The 13487-nt window shown below is 48.8% G+C and overlaps 1 protein-coding gene across 5 annotated transcripts in view; it reads right to left on the minus strand.

The window, feature by feature from the left end:
* Aff3 (ALF transcription elongation factor 3) overlaps positions 1 to 13442 on the minus strand; it is a 434549-nt gene extending 421107 nt beyond the window's left edge. For all 5 annotated transcript variants that reach the window (XM_055607315.1, XM_055607298.1, XM_055607308.1 and 2 more), the window contains exon 1: positions 13387 to 13442. In XM_055607315.1, coding sequence (XP_055463290.1) covers positions 13387 to 13439 — 53 coding nt within the window. In that variant the 5' untranslated portion in view covers positions 13440 to 13442. The remainder of the gene's footprint in view (positions 1 to 13386) is intronic.
* Positions 13443 to 13487: the final 45 nt, after the last annotated feature.

Consider the following 13487-nt stretch of genomic DNA (forward strand, 5'->3'; position numbering starts at 1 on the left):
CATGATAGAAACTAAGCCCGTTTACACTCATGTCACTGAGGCGGCACATCTGTAGAGACTCAGTCGCTGCAAGCAGGGGAAGGCACCTTGCTCAGATGTCAGGTGGCTTTCCTGAGGTAGTATTGCTAGTTTTATAGCTGCGCCATCATCGCTGTTATTAATAGACCTACATCTAGGTATTACAATAGATGTGACCAGCTGTGGCAAACAGTTGTTGCCATTTTCCTCAAGCATAAAACTTGTCAAATTAGTGGTTTTATGGGCATACAAATAATTAAGGGAAAATATATAGACAGTGTGTTTTGTACTTGGTAAATATAGACCAAAAAAAAATGGAACCTAAAATGATAATGACCTATAGATAATCCATGCACAGGGAAGCCTGTGAATTAGAATTCATCTAGCCCACGCTATTTGGACCCCATGCACCTACTATGGTAGTCAGCATCTTAACATTCACAATAAATCTCACATGAACTTCCCTGTGCCTGTTGGAGACTTATGTGTATACACAGGATACATAAAATAGATGTCTGACACACACACACACACACACACACACACACACACACACACACACAAATCTCACAAAGAGTTCAGGGTTGATGAGAACTTGGAACTCACGCCCAACGACTGTCCATGAGAGCAGCTTTTTCCAGGACAGCGGCTGTGTCTGGACACATCCTGAGTAGATGCCTGACTCTGCCACCCGCACCAGGTGCCACCTTCCTTTGTTTCTCAACAAAACAAGGAAGGACGGGGCCTACTTCATAGGCTTCAAAGCTTAGACCCTCCCATGTTGGTAAGAGTCTCGGAAGCACTCGGAAGCCAGCTGGAGGGGATTGTGCCACCGTCCGTGTGTCAGGCTGGGGGCTCCTGGCTGCCAGCTTTCTAAGTCTGAAAATAATTCTTAAAAATCCATTTCAAATTCTCCACAATTAGACAAGTTCACTAATTTTCCTGGTGACTTAGCCTTACCCAATTACTTCTGAATCAAAATTACTTTGAAAACAGCCTAATTAAGTTACAGAACGTATGGCAGAGATTTGTGCTAACGTGGCTTATGCAGACTTTTCATTAAGCCATTAATAATAACTGTGAAGTGCCCATCCATTACCTTTCACTTTGAGTATTTCAGTGCGGCTCTGCGACTACTTTCAGAAGCTCCCTTTCCTGCCAGAAGAGGAAGAAGAAAGAGATCAACCCCCCGGGGGGAGGGGCTTCATGGCCAAGGGATGTGCTTCTCCACCTTGGGGACAGCCCCTCCACCCCCACCCCCCCGACAGCAGCCTCTAAAGGTTCCCTTTCCCTCAAAAATGAGACATGCAGAGCTCAGCACCCAGCCCACCAGCCTTCCAGCCCACTGTCCACTCATGCTGTCACTGTCACGGTAGACAACTGGACGGGAGTGTCCAGCTTTGGATACAAGCGCCTAGGCCGCAGGTCTCCAGGCCTCTCACCATCCTCCTCTGCAGTGCTCCTTCTCACTGCCCTGAACACCCCAGGCCTGCTTCTCCCTCTTCCTGGAGTAAGCTTGTCCTTTTCGCCCACATGCTGGGAACCCCCAGGTCTTCCCCCTCCCCTTCTTCCCGCATGTCGGGATCTTACAGCAAGTTTCCCATAAGTCACCCTACCTACACAAACACGCACATTGGGCACAACTCAGTTCCACGCCACGCCTCACCTTCCCTGCCTGGCTCTCTCTTCCTAGGCTCTCCATCTGCTCACACTCGCTGCACCTCCTAAGGAACACCTTGGGACCCAGGATCTTGCCAGCCGCTCCACACTTAGGCTTTGACACCACCACCTCCTAAATGCCTTTCTACACCAAGCTTCCTACTGTCCTCCATGCTGACCCCTGGCCCTCCAGACATGACCCCAGCCACAAGGCTCACCCACGCACAAGACCTTCTAACACCACCATGCAAACATCACCACTGCCTTCACCTGCTCCCTCACCTTCACGCTGACCGTCTACAAGAAGACAGTGAAACTTCTTAGGACGGCGTGCACAGTCCTCAGGCTAGGCCCCACCTCGTTTCCCAGCTTCCTCTTCCTAGTCCCCACTCAGCTACACAGACCTAGCTCACCTTCGCCCAGCACAGGTCCTGCCTGCTGTTTCCCCTCTGCCTTCGGTGACATCTCGGCACCTACTACACCCCCCCCTTTCCATCCCCTCAGAGCCATCCCCTGTCACTCACCCCAGGACACCTCCCCTAAATGGCTCCACTCTTCAAACATCCGGGACATCAGGCAGGTAAAAACTGCACTTAGGAGTATTTGAAAGAGTCTGTTCCAGGCTAAAGTATAAACACACGGTGGCCTATTCACAGGTCTGTGTCTGCCTTTATCAGCCGCCGCTCTCTCAACCCAGAAACCTACAGACCCAGAGAAACAAAGTTTCAAAAAGCAGCTAAGAGCCCCCTGGACTGTGCACTCACTGCGCTGCCTTACTGTGCACAGTATTTTAGGGTTCTAAAACATTGCTTTCATCTTGCTGAGGGATGCAAGGAGGGGAAAGAATAGAAATTAATTTATGTAACTAATTATCTGTCTACTGGAAACTAAAATGCTAGATTTCCTTTCATATTATAAATACATTTAATTTCTCCCCCCCCCTTCATGTTACAAAGTAATAGGTTTCATCACGGCCTCTTCACACATGTGTCCTTACACACTGCTCTTGTTAATCTGTCTGCCATGCCCAACCGACTGCCTTTCCAAATATTTTCCTATCTGCACTTGGAACTTGTTACTCAATGTCAGACTTTTAAATCAAGGGAAGGTGGTAACTGGGTAGTAAATAAAAGTCAGCAGCTTTTCCACCACACCAAAGGATCAAACTGTACTTATTTTTTAAAAAGGAACAAACGACATTACCCAAGAAAAAGCTCCACCACGCTCTGGAGGAGAAACTATCTCCATGGAAACCGACAGCCAGACAGACCTGTGCTACAAGATGACCTGGCCTCATGGGTCACAGCCATGCTTCTGGGAAGGACCCAGCAGGCTCTGCAGGCCACTCAGAACTGGACTCTCCTGTGTAGCCCCACTAACTGTACCATTCCAACCTGGGCTCAGGAAACACAGGTGGGCCACAGGCTCCATCCCAGGTTACAGGGCCAGGACTGGGACCAGGACCATGGAGGTGAATGGTTAACCTGAGGGAGGAGGCATTCAGGTTGGCTGGAGGACGCGGGGACCCCACTTCACTGGACAGTGTGGTCCATCTCCCAGAAGACAGTAGGTCTCATATTCCGCCAGGAAGGTCCGCAGTGCCATGCCCTCCCTTCCCCGGGAGCCATAAAAACAGGGTCTTCCCACCTGCTGCAGCCAGGACACACAGCCCGTCTGCAGGTGACTGCAGAGCTGGCACTGGGGTGATGCCTGTCTCTCTGGCTGGGTTCAAGTCCTCACGCTCCACCCACACTCTGCACATCCCAAGCTCCAAGGAACGACAAAGGCCGCTTCCATCCTGTGGACAAAGGCGGCCTCTGTCCCACGGGACAAGGCCTTAGGAAGAAAGGCAAGCTAGGCCTGCTGACACAGCCAGAGCAGGAGTTCCGAGCCAGCAGGCTGTACAATGCCACTCAAGCTCAGCACCCAGGTGATCACTGCTCCCTTTCTCTTCCTCCTAAGACCTCCTGACCAACAGAACAAAGCTCTAAGAATGCCCAGTCTATGTGTAACGGGGGACTGTTTATGACCAGCTATTATGTATTACAGTTAATACTGTTTTCCACAACTTGAAAGCGAATGCATTAATTTAATGACACAAACACAAGCCAGATCAGTAAGTACATACCTGCTCCCCTCACCACGCAAAACCGTGTCCTTTCCTCCCCCTCACAATATAAAACAAGGGAAATCAGAAGAAGACAATGCTGCGCCCTTAAGACATGGTTACACACAATTAGTAACACAACAGTCCATAATAGTCGTGACACACAAGGTGTTATCACGCCCACAAAGAGCACAGGAGAGATCCATGGCTCCAAGGGCACTAACCACTTTTTGCAAGTACTTTGATCTCCAATTTGCATGCCCCAAGGAACCAAGGAAGGTCACAGATTTAAATCGCTCTCACTATTCCTGTTTTTGTTGTTGCTTGTTTGTTTCCATTTTTCAAGACAGGGTTTCTCTAAGTAGCTTTGGCTGTCCAGGACTCACTCTGCAGTGCAGGCTGGCCACGAACTAACAGAGACCCTCCTGCCTCTGCCTCCCCGAGTGCTGGGATCACAGGTGTGCACCACCACGCCCAGCTGGTCCCAGTACTCCTGAAAAGCCATTTTTCCTTCCCCACTCTGAACCTTTAACTTGTTTAGATCCTACCTTAGAGAATAGAGGTCTGTGGGGAAGATGTGTGTGTGAGGAATTTGGGGAAGATGTGTGTGTGAGGACACCCTCATTAGCAGAATTACGCTGACGACCTTTCCTCAGAGCTCACAGAATGTACAAAGCTAGCCACGCCGTATTTCATTAGCCTCAACTCCGCTTGTTTTTCTATTGAGACAGGGTTGGATTAAGCGTGGAGACTGCAGTGAAGCTTCCCCACCTAGCTGATCCACGGTTCTCTGCTGATGGCAGAGCGGAGCATGTCTGCTCACACTAGGATAGAAGGTCCCTAACTGAGGGATCTAACACCTACCCTTTGTTCCCCATGGAGCTTGAGCTGAGATTTCTCCTAGGACGCCGGGAAAGCTGTAAGTGAGGACTATGTCCTCCAGGGAGGACAATAACTCTGTGACCTGCCACTACCCCCTAAACTACGACCTCTGCTCCCAAAGGCAGAAGGTCTGAAAAAGAATAGGGACATTTGGTCTACATCCTGGGCACCTGTAGGAGTCTCTGTTAAAGTCCCCACAGATCCAAAAGGTCTTAGGATGGTCTCAAATCCCTCAGGGCCCCCTTCAGAAACAGCAGCAACAGCTGACCTAGGGGAACTGACAAGTACTGAAAGGCTATAAAAAAAGTGATTAGCCTATTCATTACAAATTGTGTTTACTCAGGGTTTTATGTTTATTTCACCACTCTGTCCCCACTAGGATACAAGTAGCCACCCACTCATTCATCAGGATTGTATTAAAAAAAAAAAAGACACAGCAATAAAATAATGCTGCCTCTAAAGGTAACCTCCCAGCATCAGGAAATGTGATGTTACAAGTCTCCCCTGAACAGGAAAGAGGAGACAAAGCCCTCTTCGGGAGCATCTTTCCAAAGGCACACTTTCTGTCCTTGGCAGTCAATGCCTGTTCTGTGAGGATACGCCACTGCCCGAGAACGCATCAGAACTGTAAAGCCACGGCCCTGCCTTGGTCCTGTTAAATCACAGTCTGTACTTTAACGAGATCCCCGGGCTCTCTGGATACCCGCTAAGGTTCAGCAGTGTTCCCCGGATGTACACCAAGTTTGCTGACCCTGCTGTTATCAGACAGCTTTCCGTACCCTTGGTCTTAATTCCTCCAGGTGCCTCCTACAGAAAGGGGGTGGGGGGAGTATTTTTCCAATTTGAAAACAGAAACAGATTATTTACTTCCCAGATTGGAGCTGATCCACTACAGGAAGGTTTTTTTTCCCCTACCTCACTGTCAGGAAGCTAATTAACATTTCAATGAGCACTGTCAGAAACTTTGTTCTGTTACTTCATAACTGAGGTAAACAGCACAGGTATGACAAGAAAAATTTAACTAAGACTAACAGGCTCGAATTACATCCCCCCAGGTGGTTTGTGAAAACTAATTTCCTGCTCATAAAAAAAAGCAAAAATAAAATTATTTTCAGTATCAAGGTGGGCACGTAACTGTGAGCTGATACGTTGGTGTGGTCTCCAAATTACAGTCGTTTTTGTTTACCTCCGCTCACAATGAGCCTCCTGGGGAGAAATTACCTGAAGACGTTTAAGCCCTCCCCCTGGCTCTCTCCACGTGTGAGTGGAGAGATTGCAGAGGGGAGACACCACGTGAACACAACTGATGCCTTCTGCACGCTCTGCTTCCTGCCTCCCGGGAGTGGGAATGGGCTCCGGGTTTTAGCAGCCTGGGGAGGGAAGGGTTTACTTGGCTTGCAGATCACAGCCCACCATGAAGGGAGCACTGAGGCAGGAACCTGGAGACAGGAACCTGGAAGCAGGGACCGAAGCTGTGGAGGGGCAGTTTACTGGCTTGCTCTCCACGGCTGGCTCAGCCTGCTCTCTTATACAATCCTGTATACCTGCCCAGGGGTGGCACCACCCAAACGGGCTGGGCTCTCCCACATCAGTCACTCGTCAAGAAAAGGCCACACACACAATGCCCACAGGACAACCCCATCAAAGCATTTTCTAGGATCCAGCTTCCCTCCTCCAAGTGACCCTAGTGTCAATTTGATAAAAAATTAATCAGCAGAGTCTCGGAGATAGCCCACTTCTGCCGGCCAGACCCAGGAATGTCTTTCTTCCTGCCAGGCAATCATCACATTTTGACACAGCCCAGCCACACCACTGATAAATGGTCATACAGTAGTCTGGCCCACAGGCAACCCAGAACAACCTCCACCCACCCACCCACCCACCATACTGCCCTCAGACACCCAGGGCCCCCTACCACATCCCAGGTGGTAGCGGTCTTAGATTAAAGGTCATTTCACCTCTTAGGTGGTGGGGTAGCCTCCCAGCCTGGTTTAACTGCATTTTGCTTCTAGTAAACCTAATTTATGACTAGCTTGACAGAATGTCATGAGACCCCCCGGTGGCAAATGAAGTCATTTGATGTAGCGGTTAGTGATACAATACATTCTTAGTGAAACATGAGAGATTATGTAATGTTTTGCATGTCTACATAAGTTTCTAGCACAACCACATTTATCTCTTGGACTCTGATGCACAACTAAGAAAAACTAACCTGTGCTCAGGTGTGCCCTTTGGTTCCAAGGCCAAGAACAGAGAACATCTCTGTGCCACACAGAGAGATGGGGCAGAGCCTGTGTGGTCTTTCTGTAAGTTTCTTTGTTTTGGAAAAAAAGACAACTTAAGAAAGCAAAGGGTATAAAAGAACTGTATTTGGCACTCACAGAGTAACTGGTGCTTTTATTACTTAACACACAACCTTATGAGCTAGGCCAGCATAAGTACTGTCGTTTGTTTTAAGTGATTAAGCCAAGACTTAGACTAGGAAAAAGAAAAAAAAAAAAAAAAAAAAGCCCTGAGCTGTCCAGAGCCAAACAGAAAGCAAGGTTGAAGCCAGTTGAACTCAAAATCTCTAATTACATTTCCAGACAAAAGGGAACAGCCAATGTTGAAAGTAAGTTTTATAGATTTTTTTTGCTCTGAAATAAAACAAGGAAACATTATTTTATATCAAATGCTATTAATATGCTCTTTTATGGCTTTGATTTTGCCACCCAGGCTTTCTTCCCCTAAACAAGGAAACTTGGACAAATCTATTTCAAATCTTGAAATCCCATTTATGCACAAAATAATCTGGTAGCTCAAGTTGAGAAACTGATGTGTTGTTCTTGAGCTCACTACTATTTTACCCTATATTAGGCAGGCGGGCCTGTCGAGTTGCTAATCTGAGGCGTCAGTGATTAGACATTCTCGCTCTCGGGGACATTCTCCCAAAATAGAGTCTTAGCATTTTATAACCCTCCTACATTCCACAAGAGAGAATCTGGCACACAGGAAGGAACCATTTCCTCACACGTAATAGCACCTTCATTGTAACCAAAAGGCATCTGATTAAAACCCAAAGACATCAGCAGCACGCATCCTTCCCTTTATCTGCTCACCCCAGTCTCCCACGCCAGCATGCATCAGCTTCCGCCTCCTGAACTCGCCAGCCTCCCCACCCAACAATCCTCACCCTATGCCACTCGAGCCCCCTGGCTGCCTCTCGCCAAACGAGCGCCCATGTTCTCCCTGCAGCTTTCTCGACACTGCCACCCACATCTGAAAGGAAAGAGTCTCCAAAACCAACTTCACCCAGGCCTGCTGAGGCCCTTGTGCTCAATGCAGGCACGTGCGAACACTGTCAGCCAATGAAGGCCTCCTCAGCAGACTGTGGCGTCACTTTTAGCCAATGAGTGAAGGCAGCCTATCTAGGCGGCCAAGGATGCAATGCGCTGGGCCCCCCAGTAAGTCTCAAGAGCTATGTGGACCCACAAGGAGGGAGAAAATCGACAGAGGGAAGCCTCAGAATTTACGATGGCTGAAGAAAAGGTCCAGGAACCTGGTCGCCAAGATGAAGTTTCTAGAGCCTCCTGACATGAAAAGCCTGGGAACCCTAACGGGCCGAGAGGAAGCCTGTCGTGGGCATGTCTCGTGGTGACCGATTGGCCCTCTGGCCATGATGCTGCGCCTCCCCCGGCATCCCGAAAGGAGACCAGCCTGTCCTCATCCTGCCCAGCCAGTAACTTTATCTTAAGTGAATACCACGCTTTGCTCCTCCATGTCTATTTGCATTATTCCTTCCACACAGATTCTCTTTCCTTTTATTTCCTCCTTCTGAAATTCTGCTTCCTCAGGATGCATTTTCAGTGCCACGAGACCGTGAATATTTCACTCTCTCAACAGGGTTCGCCCAGGCCTCCTCCAGCGGGCAGTTTCTGCTCTATATTTCATATACTTATGTGCCTTCGCGTCCTTATCGAAGGCCTTCAAATTGCAGGCTGAACCCACGAACGGTTTTAGAAAGGAAAACCAGACTAGAAGATAGGACACATCCCACATAGTGACTATTGGAATCTCCTGACACAGAAGACTCGGCTGCAACGTGAAATGTATCTGTCAACTGTGAGCCTTGGCCCAGAACATCTGCGCCTGCAGTGCCTGTCCAAGAGCAACGCCCACTGCGTGAGCATCTATCGAGTTGACCACAGCAGCGGCTGTGGAGTGACCCATGGGCTACTATTCCTCTTGCTCTTTGAATTTTTATATATGTGGATGTGCCTATGTGGACGGACGCTGCACGCCCTGGAGACCAAACGAGAGCCCTGGACTCTTTAGAACTACAGGTACAAGTTGTCACAAGCCACCTCACGCAGGCGCCGCAAACTGAACTCGGGTCATCCGCAGAAGCAATCAACACTCTTCTCTGCTGAGCCACCTCTCCAAAGATCAGGGCTTGAGGGCTGCGTGGGGCCTGTGTGAACAGACGGGTCAGGACCCTGGCTCCTGTGAAGTGTGCGAGGGTAAGGGACAGAGAGAGTCATGAGCAACACTCATTATTTCATCTTGATCAGCTTTCTCCCTAGTAATGACAAGGTGTTCGTATTTAGAGGAGCGTAAATATAAGCAGGTTTTGGGAAACTTTTCTCACTTGCCAGAACTATCTCGTGATGACCGGGCTGCATGATTGAAATATGTACAGTATAGGGGATCAATAAAATGCACCTCTAGACACACACACACACACACACACACACACACACACACACACACGATGCCTCTATGTCATCTCTCCTCCACCATCTGCAAAAGCCCGTTCATCTCCCAAACCTTATTTTAATGGCCACCTCTTCCATGGAAGCCTTTTTGTAAAAAAGTAAAAATTTTTAACAAACAAAAACATAAATTCTTAAAAAATACAAACAAACTCACTGTTCCTCCTTTGCTCCTCTACTACCAACCCTATTCTCGAGTGTGCTCTCTTTTTTTGGCTCTCTCGAACAGTAAACTTCCTTTGCACTTACATTCTTGTCCAATTCCAGGACTAGCCAGCAGGCACACAGCCGTGTTTTACCCAGCTCTGTACCGCTCCCCCCCCCCAAGCCACACACACAACTCTTGTACTTTAGTGATGACCAAGAGAGACGCGATGCTGCTCCTGGAGAAAGCGGCCTCTGCGTAGGTGCTGATCCAGCTGGGCAGAAACTAGGGAGTTGGGTGCAGAACGAGCCCCGCCACTGTGTCTCTGACCTTCTAAGTAGAAACGGGCAGCAGAACGACAAAGTGTTTGTTAGGGACACTCATTTTAAAGTCCAGCCAAAATAAGCAGGCAGGCACCTGGTCATGCGTGCTCAAAAAGGCCAGCCTTACGAGATTGGCAAGGCTTTTTCTGAAGCGGGGGTGTGTGAAAGAGGCGGGCCCAGGAGCCCCTATCAGGTGATCTTAGTGGTTACATTTCTGTTTCACCTTCTGTCTACCCTCATGTGAGAATCTGAGAATAGTCTGAGAATAGCCCGCGGCCTGCGGAAGAAACGCACCCAGGTTCAGTGCCATACTTAAAACTAATAGAATGAAGTTTGTTTTATCGGGGCGTGATAGCTACCCATTAGAAAAAGTTGTTTGGATACCAGGTAAGAGTCCCTTGCTATTAATCTACAACTACTCTCTTCAAAGACAGGTGCTTTTTTTGTAATGAAAGAAGTGCCCCGCGGTCTTTATTTAAAAGTTATGTCTCCTTTCATAAGGTAATTAACAGGCACCATTTCCTAACTCATGGTATTTTGTTCTCAGATTTTTTCTTCTTTTTTTTGGATCAATACCATTTAAGGTTCTGACCTCTCTTAGTATTTTGATACAACCTTCACCAGCAGATGTTGGGGTCTTGCTCTGTACTTCTTTTCAAAGCCACTCTTGATAAACTGGAAAACATCCGCAGTGCCGTAGAAAATGCACAGACCTGATACAGAGGAGTGAACCTGGACGCTAAGTCAGCTCTGAGCCACGTGAACTCAGGCAGGCTACCTGACCACCACATCCTCAATTTCTCTAACTGTAAAAATCTCCTGTTGAGGAATAAATGAGCTAAGGCATGTGATGCACCAGCCACTGGTAAGCCATAATTGTTTGGTAAATATTAGGTTTAAATTTTCTGCTGTCATTTTTGGTCTCAGTAGAGTTAGCTAACAGTTTAAAACTCCATTTACTCATCTACACAATGAGAGGGCTATCACTTACCACTTCTGATATCAGATTCAAGCAAGAAAATGACAGCTATGAAAATATCAGACACACAGGAAGCAATCAAATATGCTAACTATGAGTGGCACATGCCTGGAATCCCAGAACTCAGCAGGCTGAAGAAGGAAGATTGCCCAGACTATGAGCCCATCCTGGTTTGCACACCAAGATGATCTCTCAAAAACAAATAAGCGTGGGAGAAAGAGTAGAGAGAGAGAGAGAGAAATACTAGGTGTTTTGGATCATGCATGAGCCTAAAACTACACTGTAAACATAAAGTCTTTGAATACATCCTAAACTTGAGTGAGAAATGCCATGCAAAAACTAATTCATAACTAAAAGAATGTCTGATATGTCTAAACGCAAACTCAAGTAGTTTGGTTTATCTTTAACTTTACCTAAAGATAACATTTTGTAAATGTAAATTCCATATCCACAAAATAAGAAACATTCTCTTGAGCCAAACTGTTCTACTTGTACCATAATCAAAAAATCCTACATGCTTTCTAAAGCCAAAAAAAATTATGTATTGCTTACAAATCTGATGGAGTGTACAATGGCTTTCTAAAATGCTTTCCAGCTGCAGTGGTGCATGGCTTTAATGCAGCACTAGTGAAGCAGAGGTAAGATGATCTATGGAGCCTGAGGCCAGCCCTGTCTCCAAGTTCCAGGACAGCCAGGACTCTGTTGAGACCTGGTCTCAAATAAAGAAACAAACAAACAAACAAATAGCAATTTAGCTGATATAAAGCTCAAGCCAATTCAGCAGATATTCTTTGACCATATTCCAGATAAACTCACTGGGAACTAAAGCCATAGCTTGAGCCCTTGCCCAAGAAGGTCCATGCATTACCACTGAATCTCAAAACACAACTTCTAAGAACCACACAGGAGCTCAATTTGAACCAGAAAGTGGATGAGCAACATAAAAAATGTGTCAAAACAGTAAGTCCTTCCCTTTCACTATAAGCCAGCCTAGATTTTAAAAAGCAAGTCATTTTTAAAATACAGTTGTTATCTGGAAAGCTATTGAATTCGTGCCAGAAACCAACATTTCAAAAGGTAAACCTGTAAAAGAATAGCTATCTGTAAATGAAAGGCTGAAATAACCCCGTGAGCAGCAACACAGCAATTAGCAACTTTTATAGAGTAATAACGTGTTCCATATTCTCTCCACACTAGCTCTTTGAAGTTGCCAGCGTAATATATACAAGTTTTATTGCATTAGAGCCCATCCTTGTGTGTTTTATGGACACGCTAGCATTATGCAGAGCAGGCTGTAGTCGCCATCGGATCTGTTCTAAGAAGCTGCTCGATAATTCCAAAGCTTTGTGTATGGTTTATTCTGTTACACCTGTCTTTAGGAAAAATAAAAGTCACTGCCGACCTAAATCACTGCAGAGACCCACATGTCCACATACCGTCGACGTATGAGCCATAAATCGTAAAGCGGTTTGGCTTTCAGATTGTGCACTGCATATTCATGCGCACACCACTCAGTTTCAGACACATGTGAACTCTTTACTGAATTAGAAGGGGACCGCTCGCTCGGCTCGCCCACCAGCGATTACCAGAGGCCGAGCAGAGCGCAGTTAATATGCTGTTCCAGCAGATGTTCGTCCCGTAAATATTAAACACAACACAGTTCCTCCAGGAATATACAAGCAGTCATTTTACCACCTGAACAGGGCTGCTTGCAAACAGTCAAGGGGTGGGGGCAACGGGGGGGCCGCCGAGGCAGCCAATGGGGTTCTTCAGACACCTGAAACTGGAGTTAAATCGCTTCTACCTGTGATTTACCTACGGAAGCTCCCTAACCTGAGGATCCCAGGAACGGGAACCCCAAGTGCCTTCCGGGCTGCCAGCTCTGAGCTTGACAAAAAGGGACCGGGGCGACGAGTGGAGAGGCATTCAGCCACGGGGAGGTGTGAACGGAGAGTGCAAAGGAAGCGTGGACTCCGGGAGACGAGTCTCCCCGGGCCAAGGCCTCTGGAATGCGGGCACGGAGGCACACTGGCCTCCTGCCCCGAGTGCTCACTTTTCCATCCCCAGTGGGCGCGGGGCAGGGCCGAGGGAGGAGGATGCAGGCGCCGAGCCTCGGAGCAGGCAGGGAGCCGGCCACCGAGCATCCTCTCGAGGCGCTCCGCCGCGGCACCAACTCCGGGGGGTCACGGGGGTGAGGCCGGGCGCCGGGAAGGAGCGCGGTCCGAAGGCGGGGGCCGAGCGGGGCCGCGGGGCGGGGGGTGGGCTCTCGGGCACTGGTGACACGTTCGAAAATCCGCTTCTTTTCTCCCTCCGCCGCCGCCGCGCTCCCCCTCCGGCGGACCGGGCCGCCGAGCCCCGAGCCAGCGGCGCGGGGAGGGGACGGCCCCGGGGCCGGCAGACCGACGGGCCGGAGGGAGCCGGAGGGAGCCGGCGCGGTGGGTGTCCCCGGCCCGCCGCCCACCCCGCCCCCACGGCGCCCCGGCCCAGGTGAGGGCGCGCGGGGCCGCAGCCCCGGGACTCACCACAGCGACTCCAGGTCCCATTCCTGGAGCAGGGCTAAGTCGAAGCTGTCCATGGTGGGAGGTGTCAGCGCCGCCGTCGCCGCCGCCGCGTCCGCCGCCGC

The sequence above is a fragment of the Psammomys obesus genome, unplaced genomic scaffold, assembly GCF_907164565.1.
Source record: "Psammomys obesus unplaced genomic scaffold, mPsaObe1.curated_primary_1811, whole genome shotgun sequence".
NCBI lineage: Eukaryota > Metazoa > Chordata > Mammalia > Rodentia > Muridae > Psammomys > Psammomys obesus.